Source organism: Simochromis diagramma, unplaced genomic scaffold (assembly GCF_900408965.1).
Source record: "Simochromis diagramma unplaced genomic scaffold, fSimDia1.1 OVJJ01000463.1, whole genome shotgun sequence".
Lineage (NCBI taxonomy): Eukaryota > Metazoa > Chordata > Actinopteri > Cichliformes > Cichlidae > Simochromis > Simochromis diagramma.
Window position 1 is genome coordinate 4,617,015 of NW_024386941.1, and position 21,766 is coordinate 4,638,780.

Sequence of the window (21,766 nt, forward strand, 5' to 3'; positions counted from 1 at the left end):
TAGGGTTAAGTATTCCTTTATATTCTAATAAAATAAATAACTTTAGGCATCGCGCACACACAAAAAACATCAATCACCAGTTGTTTGCATGAGGTGTTAAGTGAAGATCTGGCTTTATCGACAAGAATGCAGTCCAGCATTCTTGAGCTGCACTCAAAGCTGAAGCGAACTCTGTCTAACTTGCCTTTTAAAGCTATGCCGAGGTTCAAAGGCAACACAATTTTCTCCAGACATGTATTACTCTGGTCAAATTACAGACGTTTTGGCCAACCACCACCTTTACAGTATGCTACACCACTAACTGAATTGTGCTAGACAAAGTATTAAAGCTGTATTAGGATACTGACTGTGAAATCAGACAATAATCATACAGGTAACACAAATCTAAGATGTTTTAATCAGTACGATTTCTATTCTTTGGCTCTTCAGAATTAAATAATGCAGCAGAATTAAGAATAATTAAGCTTCTTTAACACCCAAATATAAAAATCTATTCTATTTTAAACGTTTTCCATTCAATAGATTGTATCTATTAAAAGTGTGACTTATTATGTTATAATATACAGTAGCTGTCAAGTATGTGTGTGGTATTAGGATTATTTTTTATGGTTAATACCGTCAAATCATTGCATGAGAATAGGTGTATTATCCGACATCCAATATATCACGTTATACTAAAAGTACCAAACAATTACTGTGCATCATGCTCTTACCAAATATTTCAAGGTTTTTACTTTCAGATATACTTTTACCACTGCAATTTCATTTTAGTGCACTTTAAATGCTATAACACATGCATCCAATGACTTCACCGATTATGCCAGCTATTAGGATGGGAACAAGCAGCAGTGGTGATTTATACTTACCACCCAGGTTGTCCATCTCCTTCTCCTGCAGCAGGCTGACAGCATCGTCGTCTCCATCCAGTATTAGTTCGGTCTCAGAGTTCTGAGTGGTGACAGTTGGGCTGCGGAACACCGTCTTAGACTTGACCACTTCGTCCTTCTCAGAGGCTGTAAAAGCAAGTACGGGAAGAGAGAGCACTAAATGTCGTCTACTGCTCTTTGAAGCTAATAGCAGGATTTGTAACTGTGCTTATATGAGATTGAGATACTCGGTTAATGATTTTTTTTTTTATATAATTATTTAAAAGCAGGTGGGGCAGAAGTGTGTCCCTATAGTTTTTAATTTTTTTTCTTTGATCTTTTTCTTTTTTATTTCAAAAAACTCAGTAGAAAAACAAATAAACATGAAAAGCACACAGAAACATTGCTATCTAATATTGATTTGAGTTCATAAGGCACTATGTTGCATTGGAAGGCTTATAACCTAATTGGGCTATCCAAGCTCAAAACATGGGAACTCATTTCATATATATGTTTAACATAATACACATTGTCCTCTATAGTTTCTATGCAAATATTTTGAAGCATAACGTAATAAAGTGTACATAATGCTTTCAGAAGTTTAGCATAATCTACACAAATACCTTTGTTGGAAGGATGCTACTTGCTAGCCCCTATCCATTAGTTTTCTCAGCCACTTATCCACCACCAGTCTATTTCTATTTCTGCTATTTACCACAGAGGCTTTCAGTGCTACATTTTTCCTCAGCAAAACTGTAAAATCCAATCAAAATGTTTAGCAGTTGTACCCTACAACTGAGCAATCACTTGCTTGAAAAGTCAGTGAGGAATTTAAATAAAAGAAAATAAGTGTGTGTTATTAAAGGGGATAATAAATATCGAACAAGAAAACAACACTATTGCAACAGCAGCAAAAATCAAGTTGAAAAAAAAAAGTTAAACCACACACCCACCAAATGACATTTGTAACTCCTGCATCCATAATACAGACGGCAATCTTACACACACACACACACACACACACACACACACACACACACACACACACACGGTAACAGTTGAGAAAATATAAATGTTTTTGGATAATATTTGGTGGAAAAAAAAACTTTTTATTCCTATCTATAAACTAAAATTCAAACATATGGTAAAGTATAAAAACTGAGAAAAATAAAGCATGGAGAATCTCAGTGTGAAATGAATAGTGATACGTGGGATGAACCTATTACAGATGCACACTAATGTACTTGCCATTCCATATAAAAGAATGTCAGAGTACACATTTGCACACTGACTGCTTTTTCGAGTGGTTGAACATCAGAGGTGTTTCAGCTTTTATTTTTAGACAAGGTCAACAACAAAACGCTACCTGCATCTTAAAAGACCAACAGCTGAGTCAGGCATACGTCTTAAACTCATAGCAGATTAGAGATATCATTTGCCTCTTGCAGATACTTGACAAGAAGGAGACTGTGCAGACAGCACAATTAGAAGGCTGCTTAGACCAAGACTTCATCATATGGCTATAGTGAAGCATGTGTTCATACATCCTTGAAAAAAAAAACAAAGAGCTCCAACAACACATTTATCAGCTTAAATCAGCCCATCTCCAACATGTGCCTGCCACACAGCCGCTCAAAGCGTTCATGTGAATTTGTCTTTCTGACGTCCAATGTGGGAAATAACCAGAGGAGAAATTTGCGCTTGCGAAAGGAAGAACACATATCAAGAAACGGGAGGTGGCTGACACCAGCCTGACATGTTTCCTTTCAGCACAGTTCTTAATTCGCCTCTCCCTCCCCTGAGGAACATGTACCTTGTCTTGAAGAGGTCACATTTGACTGTTGTCAACACTGCTACCAAGAAAAAAGTCTGCTTCCTGCTCTGTCTCATATCTGGAGTGCTTTCATCAGACGAAAGGAAGCAGCCTGAGCATTTCGGAAATGAATTCTGCGCAATGTTAAAGCCAAAAGCCAGCCAGCGGTCAGAAATCAAAGCAGAAAGAGTGAAATTTAAAACTGTAATTCTGTAAACCATCATTATACTCCGAGTAAATGAGAGAAACCTCGACAGACAGGCCGATGTTCTGATTGGCAAGTCTGGACAGGGTTGAGTAGACCAAATAAACCATGCTGATTTCTACATGCAAACGACCAACATCTCCTTTTTTTAGGGCAGGCAACAATGCAGGAGGAGAGGACTGAACCCAGCTTTGCCCAAAATGCAATTTAGTTCTCAGAGAAAAGAAAATGAATAAGGTTATAAATAAGAAATGGAGTGGTATGACATGTAGGAGAAAATGTGCTGACATGAAAAGCAATGTTCTCTAGAGTCATGGCCCTGGATGGACTCTCATATTAAAAGTGCTGCTGTGAGAAGAGTCAACAATTTGTCACCATTACTGGACTTGCTGTGCAGTCATGTTGAGACAGGCTCATTAGAAAGCTTTTCATGAGTTCACCCTGGGCGAACGTAGCAAAACAAGAGGAATGTTCCTTCAAGGACCTGATATGACTCATGTGATTGACACAAAATAAAAATGAATGGAGACGAGGGCTGGCTGATGAAGATGTGCGTCGCCTACTGAAGGACATGTCATAGTCTTTTCAGCTCTATGCTTTAGCAATAAAAAAAATAGATGGAGTGAAATGTGCCTTATGAATTATCTTATTTTGCATTTGCAGGTAAAATTGATATTATTATGTTTCTGATGTAGCGCAACAATAAAAAATGCAACATCCACTGACAGAGCTCTACTTACACCCTCACCAGTCAGGTGGTAAAGTCCGTCATTTACATAGTTTAGTTGAATATTTTTTTGACTCTGTGATACCCATTTAGCACCAATAAATTTATGATCCACTTTGGTTGATTAATATATGTGCTCGTGTTTTCATTCAAGTTTTTCTTTTGTAGTTTCCAGTTTACTTTGATATGCAGTCACTGTTTTCTCCAAGGTTAACTTCCTGGTTGCGGATAAACTCTCATGGATGGATGCATATGAATGTCCTCTACTCCATCACACTGTAATGTTTTGCTATGATATGTTTCAACCGTGCAAAAGTGGACTTTGAGGTAAGATCTCTCTCTTTTTTGGTGGGTTGCCATGTTTCTAAAGCGCCGACTTGTTGATATAACATCAAACTCAATGCACCATTCAAACATTAAAAACAGCAAGAAAAGAGTTTGCTATGTTTTTGTGGGGTTGGCTTTAGTAGGCTTGAATGCAACAATTCGGAGTTTAGGATTGGAGAAAAAGTAATAGATGTTCTTTTTGTATTTTGTTTCCTGCCTGCCTTGGCAATAATGAAATCTGGAGAGTTGTGTAGTTTTTGTATGTCTTAACACCACAATGAAAAGACTTGGATGAATACAGTTTTTAATTGCTGCAAATGTCTACTTTGAGATACTGCTTAATTTTCTTTTCGGCAATGTGCTGGGACACTGTTCCTCCTCAGTAAATTTAGAATAAATAACAATAAAAAGCAGATGTCTGAACCAACTTCTTGGACCGTTGTACTTATTTTGGTTTTATGACTTCCCCAAATTATACACGGATTCATTTATTTTTTTGGCCTAAAGGTTTTCTGTGAGAAAACTTCTCTAAGACACGGTTAATGTCAAAGTTTGCATTTCAGTCCCAGGAAAATCTTTACGTAAACTTAACCAAGCAGTTATTATATTTTTATTGTATTTATTTATTTAGCCTAATTCTGAAAACTACAAAATAATAATGACAACAATAATAAAATAAATAAGCATGCAAAAGAAAGAAGAAAAAAAAAAAGCTATGTGGTAGAAAGCTCTGACTGCCTCTCACAAGCCCGAGCTGCTGGCTCATATCCTGATCAACAGCATTAACATAACATAGAATAACATACACAGCAATCTGTGAAAAGCTACTGTCATTGACTCCTGAGTGTCACAGCAGTTTGCTTTTAAGCTCTTTAGAAACAGTTCCACGAGGAGCTACCGATCACTGGTCTCCTGGGTCGTTTTGTTCAATCACCGAGTTGAAACTGCCTCAGAGTGCACTAATTACACTCAGTAAAGTGCAATGCAGAGCTTTCATGACCTCAGTGGAGGCTGATGAAGACCTGCCGGCTGTCACTAACAGAGGCCGTCTCTGAACGCACAAAGTCCGGAGTTCACCCTCTTGGATATGCAATGCCCAATGTGGCACAACTTTCCTTAAAACACTGAGTCTAACTTCATCTTTAATTTTTGCCCTGGTCAGACAGATTTGTTATATAGAGTTTAAAATATGCTAAAGAATTTAAAAAGTTATTCAGTTGTTCAGTTCAAATAAACTTTGCAAGCTTAGATAAAGGCTCCCATTTTGAAAATATTTTAGGGTTGAGCAGTTTTATTACACAATGTGGAAAAGATGAGCTTTGAAAAGCCTTCAAAGGAGCATTTAATCAACTATAGCAACACTGCCAGGGTCCATTCTTGATATACTGTATTGATACAGGTTGAGCGTTGTGGCACTGGAATTTTATTTTTATCTCAGTAGTGTAGTGCAAGCATGGCTTTTTGCAAGTCTCATATATAATATAGACCCTCCCTCTTACACTTTTCGCCATTCCTCAAAAAGAAATCCACAACATCCTTCTCTCATATGTTCATCCCAAAATCAATTCTCCTTGTTTGTCCTCCAGCCTGTAGTCCTGTTTATCCATTTTTTTGTTAAGAGTCGCCCACTAATGGAGACGATGTCAGCTTAATAAAGTAAATGGCACTTTCCGAAGAACACGGTTCAAAAATGTATTTCATTATTAGCTTTGTTGTGAGCGGTTCTGTTCAATTATGATTGTCAACTGTATCGCTCTTCCTTTCTGAGGAAGCATCCATCTATCCATGATTAGAGTTTCCTCCTTATGCAAGTAAACATTAATGACACTCTACTCTGCAATCTTAGCTAGCTGCATTCTTGTTTTGGCTGATAAATGTACACCAGTGAGAAATCAGTTCGTACTCAGAACAAGGTCTGTGGAAGCATTAAATTGTGGATCGTGATTTCTGGAAAGTGACACTTTTTATATGTAAATGCCACCTGGTTCCATTATATTTAACTGCAGGAAGACATAGTGCCAAAACAGGAAAATTCACACCAAAGTAATCTAGACACATAAATAGCAGTATGAGCCACAGGGAAAATCTTCAACAATTTGTTACAGCTTGTAATTCACTTATTATGCTGTAAATAAAACTCCATATATTTGGAAGAAAAAACAAAACTTGTATCTGAAGATAGACCCCAACTTAAACTCTAGAGCTTCTTCAGGAGCGTTGCTGTTTTATACATACATAGATTATTTACAACACTATCACCAGACTGCACTATCATTCACACAAGTTCTGCACACTCATTCCAACATCTATAGAATATGAACTCTATAGGACAGTTTAAATATATCTCTTCCGTTTCCCAGATTCAAATCCTGTCCTCCTACGCTTGGTCTCCACAGGCTCCACATTCCACAAGAGTCCTGTTCATGGGATTGCATTACTGTGAAGGGCGATGCAATTCTGCCTCTTGTCTCTATACTTTTATTTACTTTGCACTGAAAGATGAAATGAGGGAGGAGGGGGGAATGACAACTTCATACTTCCTGCAATGCGGGCCATCTGTATGTGTTTTAAGTGTGTAAATGTAAACATAACAACTTTGATGTACGGGAGTTTATACAGTGCAGACGCTTCCACTTGGGGTAATCTTTATCCAATATCCTGGAATAATCAGAGGTTACAAACAATCTCTTCTCTTCATCAAAACACTTAAAACAAGGTCTAATAATCCCCACACCTCCATATACTTGCTGAAAAGCTGCATTCAAATGCCGTTATTTTGGATTTACATGTTAGCCAGCTCATTTATCTTCATTTAATATCTGTGATTATAAAGCTGGAGCGAGCTGGAGAAGGTTAATATCACATCATGACTCTGCCTCCGCAGAAGTACAGAGCTATAAAGATCTCTGCCTGGGGCAATCAGCTCTGAGAGAAGGTGCTCACCTGAAATGAGACAGCAAGGACACTCGGAGGTAAAACACCCCGTTAAACATTTGGATCAATATTAACGTGACTTCCATTTCATGCTTGCCCAATTCCAATCACCTAACAATATACTCGGATACTGGGCGGAGGCTGGCGGTAACAGGGCAGGTTATTACAGGAAGAGGGCAGAGACAGAATGTGCTGGCTAAGCTGTCAATGCTGCTAATAGACAACGAGGTAGAGTTTAAGGCAGAGTTTAACCTCCCATCACACATGTCCGTGATTGTACACACTCTTGCACACACGTTGTATAAGTTACACTTGTACTAGTTTTAACAATAACTTGATTTAAACAAATACAGATTACATTTAAAGTTGTGTATTAAATTCGAATGATATCAAAACTCCACAGAGGACATTCTTTTTCTGAGATAAACACCAAACTCACTAAAACCTTATTGCAAAATACATCAACGTTTAACATGTGCTACTAACCTCTAAAGTCTGAAAATACCATCAGTTTAAAAAAAAAAAAAAGAAAGATAAAAAGCAGTTAAAATAATTGGTAAAACTTGTGAAATATAAAAAATCTTCTTAATATCAAAGAGAAAACACAAAAGAATGCGGTGCCAACAACCATGCAAGCCACTCGCTGAAATGTTGATTTAAAAAAATGTTCTATTGCACTTTCATTTTACCCAAGACTGACATTTACTCTGAACACAATCATGCAAGTCTGCCCTCTTCAAACTCAAATGGTGCCTGAGTGTATACTGTCATATCCTGCTGTCAAACCAGGAACTGGCTATTCAGTTTAGACAACCTGCTGGTTTTCCAGTAGTCTCTGATTTTAAAGCTTCAGTAATGACTCTCATGGGCCAAGTCAAACAAGCCTCTTTGTTTTTTCTACTATAGTGCCTATGCTGCCTGGAAGCCACTAAAGAGTTGTATAGCATCTCCATCAAACCCCAGAAACAAAGTCTGGATATGACAAATGATTTCCAACCTCTCAGCCTTTGCACCAGGATTATCTACAAAGAACAGGTCCTATCCTTAATACTATGCTAATTAAAAGTGAATACTCTTGTAAAAAACACAATGTGTCATAATCCATTTTTTTAAACTGCCAACTGTCACTGCCAAAAAAAAACCCTGCTGAAGCTGTAACAAAGAACAAAAGGTTTCTCATTTTAACTCATAACAAAAAAATGGCCTCGACTGCGCAACCACATCAAAGACTGCTGGAAACAGCCTGAAAGTGCAGCTCACCTCTCATGGAGAGCAAGAGGGCCATCCGACCGCAGGCGATCCCTTTCACTTGACAAGTTTATACATTATTCCGCTCATTAAAACCACCGCATGCCAGCAGGACTTCAACAAGTCTTCCGTCAACCTCATTGAGGTCCTAATGTCACATTGCAGAAAGAAAACTGAAAGCTCCAAAACATTCTGGTGAACGAATGACGTAAATAGCAAGTAAAGTTCACAGTATGACAGGTGTTACCTGAGTCAGTAAAGCAGCTAAATCAATTCAATTCAATATTATTTATATAGCACCAAATTACAACAGCAGTTGCCTTAAGGCGCTTATTATAAAGGTAAAAACCCTAGATTAATACAGAGATAATGCATACTTTGAGCACCTGCACAGTGAAGTTTGACAAATAAAAATGTGTCTGGTTTGTAACTGATATATTCTTACCCTTCATCTGTATGAGTATTAAAGCAATTTCATAGAGTATGTTATAGAGGATTTTCACAATATAGGTCATACCTTGGAAACTTTCCATTGTTTTCTTTTTCTTTTTGATATGAACTGAGTTAAAGTTATCTTAAGAACAATAAATAAATAACAAAATACAGTAAATGTCAGTGTTGAGTGGAAGGTGAGTGGGAGGAGAGTTTATTGCGGATGTTCTGATCTGTTAAGCATTTAGTGCCACTTTATTTATTGGTAGGCAGGGTTGATGCAACACAATGCAATTTCTTCATCAAAGATTCTTAAAAGCTCTTTGATATTTTTAAGTGGATTAAAAAAATACTAATGTAACATTAATTGACTTGAGCCCTTCTTACAATGGAAGCAATGAAAAGCTGAAAAGCCACGTTTGTACTTATAGAACGTAACAGTGGACCACTATAAAAAAAAATCTGAGAAATGCTATTTCTATATGGGTGGAGCATCATCCACTGAAACACCAGCTCATGTTCATGTACAGAGTTGCCATGATATACATACTACAGCAGCCATGATAGCGCAAGAGCTGAATGTAGCCAGATGACATCCCGAACCCAACCCACCAGTCTGTTCAGTAGCTCAAAACTGAGGCACAATGAGGTCAGGGAACATTGTCATGATCATGCATGCGTCTGCAACCATTATAACAAGGCTACGCTGACCACATAAAGTTCCCTGCTTTCTGTTTTCCATAAAGTTAAAATGGGTCTTACTCTATTAATTTCAGCCTCAATACATTCAAACTTGTGCCATTAAACATCTGCGCTGCTATTCAATTACAGACAGGAGAGTATTGCCAAGGGATTTTAACAGTACTGAGTAGCTTTTAAAAGTCAGTGTGGCAGGATATAAAGAAATAACCGACAAAAGGTGGTGGGCAATGCTGCCTCGGTCAATGAGAAAGGTTTGAGGCATGAAGAAGAAAATAATAAAGCGGGAGAGCCAATTTGCTCTAGAGTATGTGTTGCAATGATAATAAAAAGTGCAATAAAATGGATGTGTCATGTTCAATTCACAGGACTCATAAAAAATGTTACCTATAAAAATTTCTGCTAAGCAACATGTTAAACTATACGGACAAGTGGAGGCTAAACTTTAATCCTTTTTCAAAAATGTTTTAATGGCAGCATTGAAGCATTGAAATGGGATAATGCTGGATGTGAATTTTTAGTGCCCTAATTATGAAAACTTTCTTTTTTTAAATGCACATCCCATAAAAACTCACCATACTCTTGCAGTTCCTTGCATACGACATCTAGGTGGGTGGAGCCAAATGGGTTTCTGACAAATCTCCGCCTTCGCCGCAGGTCATCTTCCCAGTAGTCAAGACGCCAGAAGTCATGCAGCTGACTATGGAGGAGACCAAAGGACAGGCAGTTTAGACAGAGCAAACAATGATGAACTGATTACACCAGCCACGTTCTTATCAGAGGAAAACATCTTGTGGAGAAAAACCAGGCCATAGTTAGAAGGCATATTAAGCTGGGCCTCTGCATACTGCATGCACCGACCTACTAATGTTAGTCCTGCTAATGCTATAGCATCAGAAGAGCAGGGAGCAGCAGCAGCCGCTGCACGCATAAATCACCAGTACTCCCATTAACAAATACAGCATCAAATTACAAGTATAAATGGCACAGCTTGCCTCCTTTTTACAATGTTTTTTAACAAGTCTTGTAAATCAAAGGTAGGAACCTCAACGCAGACAGCGTGGAGTTTAATGATCGGGGTCTTGAGGCGGTTGAGGCATGAGCCTATAAAACAAGCCCCCTCCCTGAGTATGTGGAGCCATGATTAAAATAATGTGCTGAAATATTCATTGAAATGATTCCCAGAGCCCTGGAGCAACCCAATAGAAAATTGCATTTTTATTCATTATTAATAACAGCGAATTAGGGTGGTAAAAAAAAAAAAAAAGACAGAAAGAAGAAAACAGTTCCAGCATGTGGTAACCATCTTTGTAAATGATTATTTCAACATTAGTGAGGACCTGGGATAATTTTATTGCTTGCAGCTAATGCAAACCATTAAGCACCACAACCAGCATTAGGTTTCTAAGTGCTGCTTGTTCCAACTGCACGCTAGCTGGAGCTATTTCAAAGCCTTTATGTTTCCTTTAGAGGGGAATACAGCAAGACAAGTCTTGCTTTAATTTACCTTTACCAAGGAGAAGGAAAAAAAATTGCATCAACCCTAGCTGACAGACGAGAAATCCTTACATCAGCCATTCCAATTTTAACCAAATGTGAAGAAATAACACATATTTTTCCTTCGTTTTGTTCTCTTTAACAATGACACTATGTGCGAATAGGGCAGCACACTTCAGTACCTCAACATTTGACCTCATTTTATTATACAAATACAGGGCATCTGTAGATCTAGAAACAGAATAAATCTAGAAACAGGCGCTCAAATCTCAAAATAAAACCTTGGACGGGATATTGAGTGTTCAAATGCAAGATGAGATTTTCCTGTGTGTGCTGGATACAGTAAGACCCTGGCAAGCAACCATCTATTTCATTGTATAGTTTCTGCCCCCTTCCCTGCTACAGTACTGAGGGAGTCTAAACAGATTAAAGTGTTAGAGGGGATCACATCACAAAATACAGCCTTCTTGCTCCATAAATATAATATCTACCAGTGTCAGAAATCAAGAGGCTCAGGAGACTTAGCCGGGCTCTGACAGCAACATGAGCTCAGTTTCAGTTAAGTATCAATCAAAACTGAGTGTATATGTGTGTGTCTGTGTGTGTGTGTGTGTGCGCACATGTTGTATGCGCAAAGTATCATGAGCTGCTGTATGCAAAGCAACACTGAACGCCTTGAGCTTGTCCCCTGTCAATCTCCCTCAAAGCCTCACTGAAGAAAAGAGAGATGTCAGTGGGTGGAAAGGAGACACCCACGTAAGTGATATTGTAAATGCGAGATTACACAGTGTGAAAAATGTAAATCCACTGCAGGCAACTGGGCGATTACTGTTGAAGATTATGTCCCCTAATTCTTAGTACAAATACACAGCAGATGCCAGTGGGGGATAAATCTGCCTCTTTGAAGAGTTCCCTGTAACAGCATTAACTAAATTTGCTGCATTTTACACAAAGTGCTTGTTTGCTTATTTGAGTACAACTTCAAGCCAAAATATCTTCATTTGTCTTTAACAGCAAGCAAATACACAACAAACCAAACCTCAATCAACTGATTAATGAGTTGGATGCCGGCGTTTTTTATGTCTCCTCGCCTGTTTCGGCCTGTGCAGATGGTTTCAGTTTAAATCTGCTGTTTGAGGAGGAACTGTGATATTCTACACTATGTGGTCAGTGCTAGACCGGATTTGGACTGTGCCAAAGTGCTGTGCTGAAGGAACCTCCTCTCTGAGGGTGGTCCAAAAACTGCTCAGGAGGATTGCAATCCTGATGGGGATACACAGTTGGATGGCATCGAGCTTCCAGCTGCAGCTCTCCAATAGGGAAATGGCAATGAAACACTAAAGAGCACGTCCATGTCTTAAAAGCATTGTAAGAAATGAGAGTTTGTTCCCCCCCAAATGCAGCAATTTCCTCATCCATGGGCCTGAATAGCAGATTTTAAAACTGCACTTGAATAATGTATGCAAACATTTTTACTGTTTAATATGCTGCAAAAGCTAACAATCAACACCAATCTCTTCATTTTTAAAAAAATTCAGATAATCAATTTTTAATATAAGTAATAAAACACAAATCCAGCTGCAGAATCATTAATAGAAAGATAGTGTGTTGTCTCAGTAACAAATTGTCCATCCAACATCATTCATTAAGGGATGGCTGGAGACCTTTCTTATTTGACACATCAAATGTGTCTGGCTTCATGACAACCATAAAGAATTGCTGTGAGCCGGCCCGCTAGAAACTGGCAAAATTTATTAGTCCCATCACCCATCAATCACCCAAATGGATTTCAAACCGCATTTTAAAAGCTAATTTTCCAGCACTGATAACCTACAGGAAACGGGAACACCATTATTTATGGTCGCTTTCAGACTTGCTAAGTGCAGTAAGATAAATTTGTAACAGGACTATTGTCTATTCTCTGCTCTTTCAAATATGTATTTAAAGGGCATCTTTCCTCAGGGAGCCAGTGTTGAGGTCTATGAGATGAACACCTAAGTATACGTGAAACGTAGGTTGTTGAAAAGAGAAAGCTAACTGGCGTAATTCAAAATAATAACAGTTTCTAGGAAATTATATCATTCCAAAACATTTTGGCTTACATTGGGTTGGAGGGTGAAATCTATTTTATGTTGCGGTTATAAAAGGACAGCAAAAACTCCATAGTTTCCTGAAATATTTCTGATTATTTGGCAAATAGTATCAGTGTTTATTAAAAAGGTGAAACTGTGCCAGGCAATTAAAATCATCTTAAATGTAATAAAACTATGTAAGTGATGGATTAACACATTGAGAAGTAACACATTTTTGTAAACAACAACAACAACAACAACAAACTTTATTTATATAGCACATTTAAAAACCAGTGGTGTACCAAAGTGCTTAACATGCAAGAGAGTAGGATGAAGTAACAGGGAAGGATGAGGGCTATGGCAAGGTACCAAAACATGCTAGCAGGTTGAATGGCATTAAAAACACAAAAGCAAAAGAAATGCATATAAAAGCATAAAAGAAAACTAAGTGTAAAGGATAAAAATTTTTTTTTAAATGATTAAAAGTAATTAAGAATAAGCCGAAGATAAGAATAAGCATTAAGCTAACTAACAAGCAAGCGTTAACTAGTAGAAAAGGCGAGGCTAAATAAGTGGGGTTTTAACCGCGATTTGAAGGAATGGATAGAATCAGACTCGCGTATAGCGATGGGGAGGTTATTCCATAAATCGGGTGCAGCCAAGGCAAACGCTCGGTCGCCTGTAATCTTCAGCCGGGATCTCGGCAGTACCAAGAGTGACTGGGAAGATGATCTTAGTGCTCTAGTAGGGGTGCATAATCTAAGTAGCTCAATGAGGTAGCTTGGCGCTATATTGTTAATAATTCGGAAGGTAAGCAGCAGGATTTTGAATTTAAAGCGATACTTAATGGGAAGCCAATGCAGATCAGCAAGGACAGGGGTAATAGAGACACGCCGCCCACTACCAGTAAGGAGACGAGCAGCCGCATTCTGAACAATTTGGAGTCTATGGAGAAGAGTAGAGTTAAGACCGAAGTAAAGTGAGTTACAATAATCCAACCTAGATGTCAAAAGGCGTGGATAATCTTTCCAAGGCCCTTATGCAGAACATAGTGTCTGTCCTTGCTAATAAGACGCAATTGATGGAAGCAAGATTTAACAACAGAAGACACTTGTTTGTCGAACGTAAAAGAGCTATCCAAAAATACAAATATCCAAATATTTACCTGTAATACAGTTACAGGAATAAGGCAAAAACATTGATACAGCAATATAATGTATCACTTCCTCTGGCAATTACAGACAAATTGACACCAAATACTAGTATTTGCATTAAAACAGACAGGCACAGTCAGTGGATTTTGCCACAAATTTGCATCACTACTTCATGACTCATTGTTGTAAAGCTTATCAAAGGAATGAAGGGAAAAGCGACCATAAACTGACTGGCAATACAGAAAAAGACATTCAGAGAGCCATAAAAGCAAACAGAAGGAGAAGCAGAAGGAGAGGAAAGTCATCTAGAAAACATAACAAACATCTATAAAACGTAAGAAATAATAATGATAGTGTACATAAACTGACAAACCAATGTGGCAAAATGCTGTGTTAGGAAATTGTCATTCTTCTGGGCAACACATTGGAAAACTTCAGTTCAGTTCGATTCTGTTCAACCCAATTTTACCCAATCCAAGTCGCCTCAAGGGTCTTTATATTGTAAGGTAGACCCTACTATGATACATACAGAGAAAAACCCAACAATCATATGACCCCCTATGAGCAAGCACTTTGGCGACAGTGGGAAGGAAAAACTCCCTTTTAAAAGGAAGAAACCTTCAACAGAACTATGCTCTGGTAGGGGCAGTCGTCTGCTGTTGGGGTGAGGAGACAGGACAAAAAAAGGACAAAAAAAAAAAAAAAACTGAATGAGAGCCAGAGATTAATACCAACTAATGATTAATGATTAACTAAATGGGTCATATTTTGAGTTGCTTTGTGGTTTCTACCGCTATTTAATAATCAAACAATATTTTCATGACTTGCATCTATAGGTTCTTTATAAGGTAGATAATTGATGAAAACTGAAACTTTAAAATCGTCAAATGGGAATTTTCACACACACTTAAATTGCAAAATTCTATATAGGGATATACAGTTAGGTCCATATATATTTGGACATTAACCCCAAGTTTTTTTTTTATCTGTTTACTAAAACAATTACAGTAATTCCAATTACTGTTATATAACGGACATGGACATGTGTAGACTCTCAGCTTTCATTTGAGGGTTTCCACATTTAAACTGGATGACGAGTTTAGGCGTCTCAGCTCTTTAACATGTACCACCCTCTTGTTTTTAAGGGACCAAAAATAATTGGACAATCGACTCAAAGGTAACTCATGGGCAGGTGTGGGCAATTCCTTCATTATGTCATTGTCAATTGAGCAGATAACAGGTCTTCAGTTGATTTGAGGTGTGGTGCTTGCATTTGGAAGATTTTGTTGTGAACAGACAATATGCAGTTAAAGGAGCTCTCATGTGTGTGAAATAAGCCACCCTTAACCCTCACATGTATAGTGGTCACTACAGTGGACAGCTATTCAAAGGCTGTTTTCTTGTATTTGTGTCAGTGTTGATGGTATACTTGCCACCCCCTGGTTAGTCAGTTGTCCACCTAAGTGGACATGGAAAAAACTTTTTGAAAAGTACGTTTAAAAAAAATAAAGTTCAAAAATATTTTTTCCTGCCTAAAGATTAATAAAAATACTTAAGAAAAAGAAATACCAATTGATAATTCATGCATGAAAGGGTTAAGCTGTGAAAACAGAAAAAAAAAAAAAATCAAAGAAATTGCTACGATATTAGGAGCGGCAAAATCATCCTGAGAAAGAAAGAAAGGACGGGTGAACTCAGCAACGCAAAAAGGCCTGGACGTCCATAGAAGACAACAGTGGTGGATGATCGCAGAATCACTTCCATGGTGATGAGAAACCCCTTCACAACAACCAGCCATGTGAACAAAACTCTCCAGGGTGTAAGTGTATTGATATTGAAGTCTATCATAAAGAGAAGACTGCATGAAAGTAAATATAGACGTTCACTGCAAGGTGCAAGCCACTCATAAGCCTCAAGAATAGAAAGACTAGATTGGACATTGCTAAAAAAGAAAGATTACTACATCATCTGAAAAACAGTGGAGGAAGTGTGATGGCTTGGGTGTGCATGGCTGCCAATGGCACTGGGACACTAGTGTTTATTGATGATGTGACGCAGGACAGAAGCAGCCAGTTGAATTCTGAGGTGTTCAGAGACATACTGTCTGTTCAAATCCAGCCAGTTGCAGTCAAATTGATTGGAAGGTGTATCATAATACAGATGGACAATGACCCAAAAAACAGCCAAAGCAACCAAGGAGTTTATTAAAGCAAAGAAGTGGAATATTCTTGAATGTCAAAGTCAATCACCTGGTCTTAACCGAACTGAGCATTTCATTTGTTGAAGACTAATCTTTGGACAGAAAGTCCCACAAAAAACCAACAACTGAAAGTCGCTGCAGTTAAGGCCTGGATGAGCATTAAAAAGGAAGAATCACCAGCATCTGGTGACGTCCTTGACTTCCGGCTGTCAATGCCAGCAAAGGGTTTTCAACTAAGTAGTAGAAATGAACATTTTATTTTCAGTTATTTAATTTGTCATGTTACTTTTTCAGCACCTGAAATGTGTTAAAAAGAGAAAGCTTTAGTTCCTCACATATTAGGCAATCTTTTTGTTCAACCCACTAAAATAAAAGTCTGCACTTCAACTGCATCTGAGTTGTTTCATTTAAAATCAATTGTGACAACGTGCAGAACCAAAATTAGAAAAAAGTTATCTCTGTCCAAATATTTATGGATCCAACTGTAGAACTAAAATGTCAGCATCCATCTATAGCCTTTGAGATGCAATGCATCTTTTTTGGAGCAATGGCCTAACACGTTACAGGCCAGCTACTTAAGAGTCCTCAACACTAACTGAAATATGCACCTATTTCTCTGTAACTTCACATCTGTAAATGTAATAAAATGTATAATGCCTTAGAAATAAGTGACCACAGTGATCTGTTGTCAAAAGCAATAATTAACTTCATGTTTTTCAAGCCATTTAAAACAGAATGGCTCATAAAACTTGCACAGCGCTCGATTGCAGACAGATGAGTTTCTCATGGTTAAAGATTTTCTTTTTATTCTATTTATGCTCAGAGGGGATTTGTGTGAGGCAGTCGGGAGGAAGGACAGGGACATGCTGATTCAATAAAACACCATTATACTCCTTTTAAAAAGCTTCCATTGGTGACATGAGTAGGGGGTAATTATAATAAATGCCAGTAATCACCGACAATTCTATTCAAAGGAGCAGCGACTGGTTTCTGTCTCACACACACACACACACGGACACTGAAAACACGCCAGTTTTTAGTGTAATTCTGAGGACAAGCGGTCTTTTCTTTTTCTGTTTGCCGACCTAACAGGCTCTGACTATGTGATCTAAAAAGTGTGAACTAAAAAGTGCACGAGGAACATGTTTGAAATGTCTCAGTTAAGGTAAAAATTGAGCTAAAGTAAAATAAGGAGACAGTAATAAATAGTTCACTTGTTATCTAGCTGCTCAACCAGTAATTTCTGCCATAGTAGTCAGTTCTCGTTCGCCCATTTAACACTGATTTATTGAAACCTATCCTTTGTGTACATTACAGTGACAACCAGACATGTGGCACTGTAATGACAGGGACCTCACACGCCATGAAAACCATCGGGCAGCCTGCAGAGGCTGCAAACCAAAGCGAAAAAATGTGAAAACATCTTCTGTCAACCAGCACATTCGTCTTCTTTTTGGGGATTTTTATGCAGCATTCACCAACATACTGCTGTTAGATTAAAAAACTAAAAAGACACAAAAAAGCACCCTGTGCATGAAAGTTGTGACTGGCAACCATATGGTGATGAGCCCGTTGCGTTCAAAGTAAACTATAAAGTAAGGAAAAAAATACAGAGTAATTTCCTCTATAAAAACACACCAAGTCTGATCATGTGTCTCTCGAATGCCAAGTGTTAAGTGACTGTCTGGCCAACATCATGATTCGATTATCACAAAGGGCTGCAAATGGCACACAATACTTTCATCTCTTTAATTTCACCATAGCTTTTCATCGCTGTTCTCAAGACTGCCGCAGACTTTAGGTTACGAAGCTGAGATCGAAATGCTTCGGGTTACTGGATATGACTTTTCTTTTGTTGATTAAGAGATAGAATGGAAACACACTGAAGAACGTTATTGGACAAAGACAAAAGGACACAGCGGCAACAAGATTAACTCCAGGTCATCTGGCATAATGAAGACAGACATACGAGGGATGAGGAGCCACATTGTGCTGTTGGTGAGCTCCCCTGGATCGCCAGCTTTCCGGAACCTATCTTTCACTGGAAATGTGGCACAGTCAAGCAATGCCCAGCTCAATTTCAACGCCCACTGAAATTGATGATTGCGTGAATGGGCCTCTTTCCAGAGATAATTAGCACAGCGTACAAGGTTAAGAGGGCCCCAAGGGAAGAGAGCCTGGTGTAGGTCAAGAACGAATGTGAAAAAGAGAGGATAACAGCGAGCGAGAACAAAGAAGCATCATGTTTTCAATAAGATCAAATTAATGAAGATTATAAAATGCACCCTCACTTAGAGGCTGTCTTAAATAGAGCTGCATTTTATTGATGTACATAGTAGATTAAAAAAATAAGGAAGAGCAGAAACTGCTTTGGTAGAGTGGATGGGAGATAAACATCTAAAGTGTGCATGTGAACAGAAAAAAAAAGCCCTTAGAGGTGAATTAATTTTATAGCAGCTTCTAAGATTCCCCTTTTGATTTTACAATATTTAACAGAGTACTTCAGATTAATCATAAGAATGTAGGATCATGCACGTTTTGCTGCTCTGGACGTCAAGTATAAACGTGTCTTTGAATTATATCCAGTATGTTGCCAGATTAAATTTTGTTTTTACTGTCAGGCTCAATTGGGGACCTTGACTTTTGTTTTCTGCCCCAAAGGGATCATCAGACTTCAACCCTTGCAAGGCTTTAAGGATCTCTGAAGGTGCTCACACCCCCACTGTGGTAGTAGAATTCTATTAGAATTGATAACCCCTTTCAGAAAGGACCAAATACTGCGGGCACATTGTGAGTAAAAAGGTTCATTCCATCACAAAGTTATTATCCACGGGCAGATTGTTACCATTCATCACGTGCCAGAGATGAAACTCACTGTTAGTCAAGGGAAACGGCTGTTTCACTGCCTCGAAACAGATCAATATATGCCGCCATTTTCCTTTTGCTCCTCTGCTACAAAAAAGTAATTATACAGAAGAAATGTTGACAATCAATAGACTAGTCAGGTAAGGTTAAGGTCTGCTGTGGAGGCCAGCAGAGGCTCCTCCGTCAGCTGTCAGTGATGCTACTGAACTCAGACGCCCGCATGGGAACAAAGAGAAGCTTGTATGCTTTCAGCTCCCTTTTACATTTGTGTTAGGTTGGCTGTGTCGAAGCAGTTAGTATCAGTGCATGAAATCCAAAGAATTTTCAAGTGTTTAAAGGTATGCGTGTGTGTTAATGTAATGCAATATTACAATTAGACCTTTAAATATATAACAAAATATAAAACAATAACACATATAAAAAGAAAAAAAGAAAATGAACAAATACACCATTAAGCTGCCTTTTTTACTCTAACGGTGTATTCAAAAAGACTTTTGTTGCATAAAATAAAGTTGCAGTTTAACTTTGTAGAGAGAATTTATTGTGCTGTCACAGTACGGTAGTCCCGTGCTGCCAAAGTGCTGGACATTAGTCTTCAATGAATTCATCAGCATCGCCTTGACATCTACTTTCACTTTAGACGAGCCTGAACTTTATAATCCACTGGCAGGGTTCAGAGGTCAACAGCAGAGGGGACCAGAGGGCAGGGAAAATCACTCTCTCCCTGGAAAAAACTCTGACATCCAATTTTCAACTTGATTTATCAGTGTAAAGCTAAAATTGATAGGGTGTCATTACTGCACAGGGAGCTGTCTTGGAGAGATGTATCAAAGCCTCCTCATTTTGATTTAGCACAGCGGATCAATACAACCCTATACTGTTTCAATTTGAGGACTATTGATTTTTCTATGCCGACTCCATACAGAGGGACATTCATCATCAAGCAAGCATATAGTATGGATCCAACGGGCCACCATAGGGTCTGATCTGCGTATTTTTCAGGCAGATCATATGACTGTAGAGCAGCTGTTTTAAAGCCGTGTACAGATCATTTCCTTATTTACCGCTCTTGCTGTATGTGCTACAACACAATTTCCTAAAACTGTTTGCTCTAATGTGAACAACAACTTAAAATCAACTGGCTGCAGATACCAGGAATTCAAAAACAGAGAAATCTAATACTTGGGCATCTAATGAGCAAAGCTGCAAACATGCAGTTTAAAAAAAATAAATAAAAAAACACTAAACAAAAAAAAGTGTCAGTAGTCTGACTACTGCCTTCCTATGAATAATTTTGTTTATAATATATCCTACACTAATGATAAATATCCCTTGGCATGTCCCCAGGCAGAACTTAGGAGTTAAAGGCAAAGCAATTTCTGTGCAAGACGGTAAAAACAAACATTACTAACTAAAGGTTCACTCCCTCCCTCTCTCTCTCTCTCTCACACACACACACACATAACAGACAGCCACCTCAAAATGCTTGAGGGCTTTATATTTTACAAGAGAAGCATAAATGGGAAAGTTAATGTAGCACTGAATAAGACTGAGCTGCTGAACTGCAACACTGCCTTGAGCTTGTGAGCATATTGCATCATTTTTCTTCACCAGCAGGTTACCATTAAATTTGAATTTGTTGGAAGTTTTGCGGTATCATTTACAATGCACCCACGCTCAATAACCTTTTGTTTCAATGCAAATGCTATGCCTCTGAGAGAAGCTCCATAAATATTTGAACAAGAGCCCAGAATTCAGTCCAATAGATTTCCATGGGTAGTTAAGGTTCAGTCAGTTTTAAGAAAATCTGTACTTGGACCCTGAGATCCTCACAGTCACGGTCAAAATATTAACATAATATTAAACACAGTGTTTGAATAAGGTCAGTTTTTCTGCCATTGTTCTGGAAGCAATTGCAATACATTATTTCCTCTAACAAATCCAAGTGTCAACAGGAAATTGCAGCATGTGATGTCAATATACATGCATTTGATAAAATTAGACTGGCTACTGCACACAATGTTCCGTGAGTAGAAGGATAAAGAACAAATTTAGCTGCTTAGAACATCTACTGATTTTGATGGAAAATGCTCGAAACATTAAAAACATAAAATAAAGCTATAAAAATTAGTACAACATTTTTTCATATTATGAGGAAACCTGGTTTAAGATCTGAAACAAATTCATGCTCAGCAAACCCAGTCGAACATCTGCACTGTATCGTTAAAACGTAATAACAAACTTAAAGCTACTGTTTCAGCAAAGACGCAGAAATTTGGCAAATAAGCAGTTGCGGTTTGTGTATAAAGTGGCAGACTTTCTCTCAACTGGCTGCTCTTGAATTAATTTTATGTGAACAAATTTACTACTACTGTGCATTTCTACAACTAGCCTGTATAATGTGATGTGGATATTTAACTCAAACTGCCTGAGGCTTTCCCTGCACCAAGTCATTGTTCATAGTTCTGCTATTATAAAAAAACTGCATGCTTTTTGTCATATCTGTAATTCCCAGCCATAAGCCCAGAAGAAAACAAAACAGCTTGCTGTGACTCCTTTGTTTGTCTAAAATAACTAGCTGTCAATGCTTCTAACCAGCCCTGCATCCATGGGACCATGTGGATGATAGTGAAAAGTAAGCAGCAGAGTGGGAGAGCTGGTGGTTGTTTTAACAGGGCCCATGGGGAAGGCTGCAACTACCACCAGGTGCTGGGCTGTGTTACTGAG

The 21,766-nt window shown here is 38.3% G+C and overlaps 1 protein-coding gene across 8 annotated transcripts in view; it reads right to left on the minus strand.

Annotated features, from left to right (window-relative positions):
- The window catches only part of nbeab (neurobeachin b), a 200,273-nt gene that overhangs the window by 65,876 nt on the left and 112,631 nt on the right, over nt 1–21,766 (minus strand). For all 8 annotated transcript variants that reach the window (XM_040037702.1, XM_040037703.1, XM_040037696.1 and 5 more), the window contains 2 exons: nt 9,827–9,951; nt 867–1,013 (listed from right to left, as the gene is read on the minus strand). In XM_040037702.1, the coding sequence (XP_039893636.1) occupies nt 867–1,013; nt 9,827–9,951 (272 nt within the window). The remainder of the gene's footprint in view (nt 1–866; nt 1,014–9,826; nt 9,952–21,766) is intronic.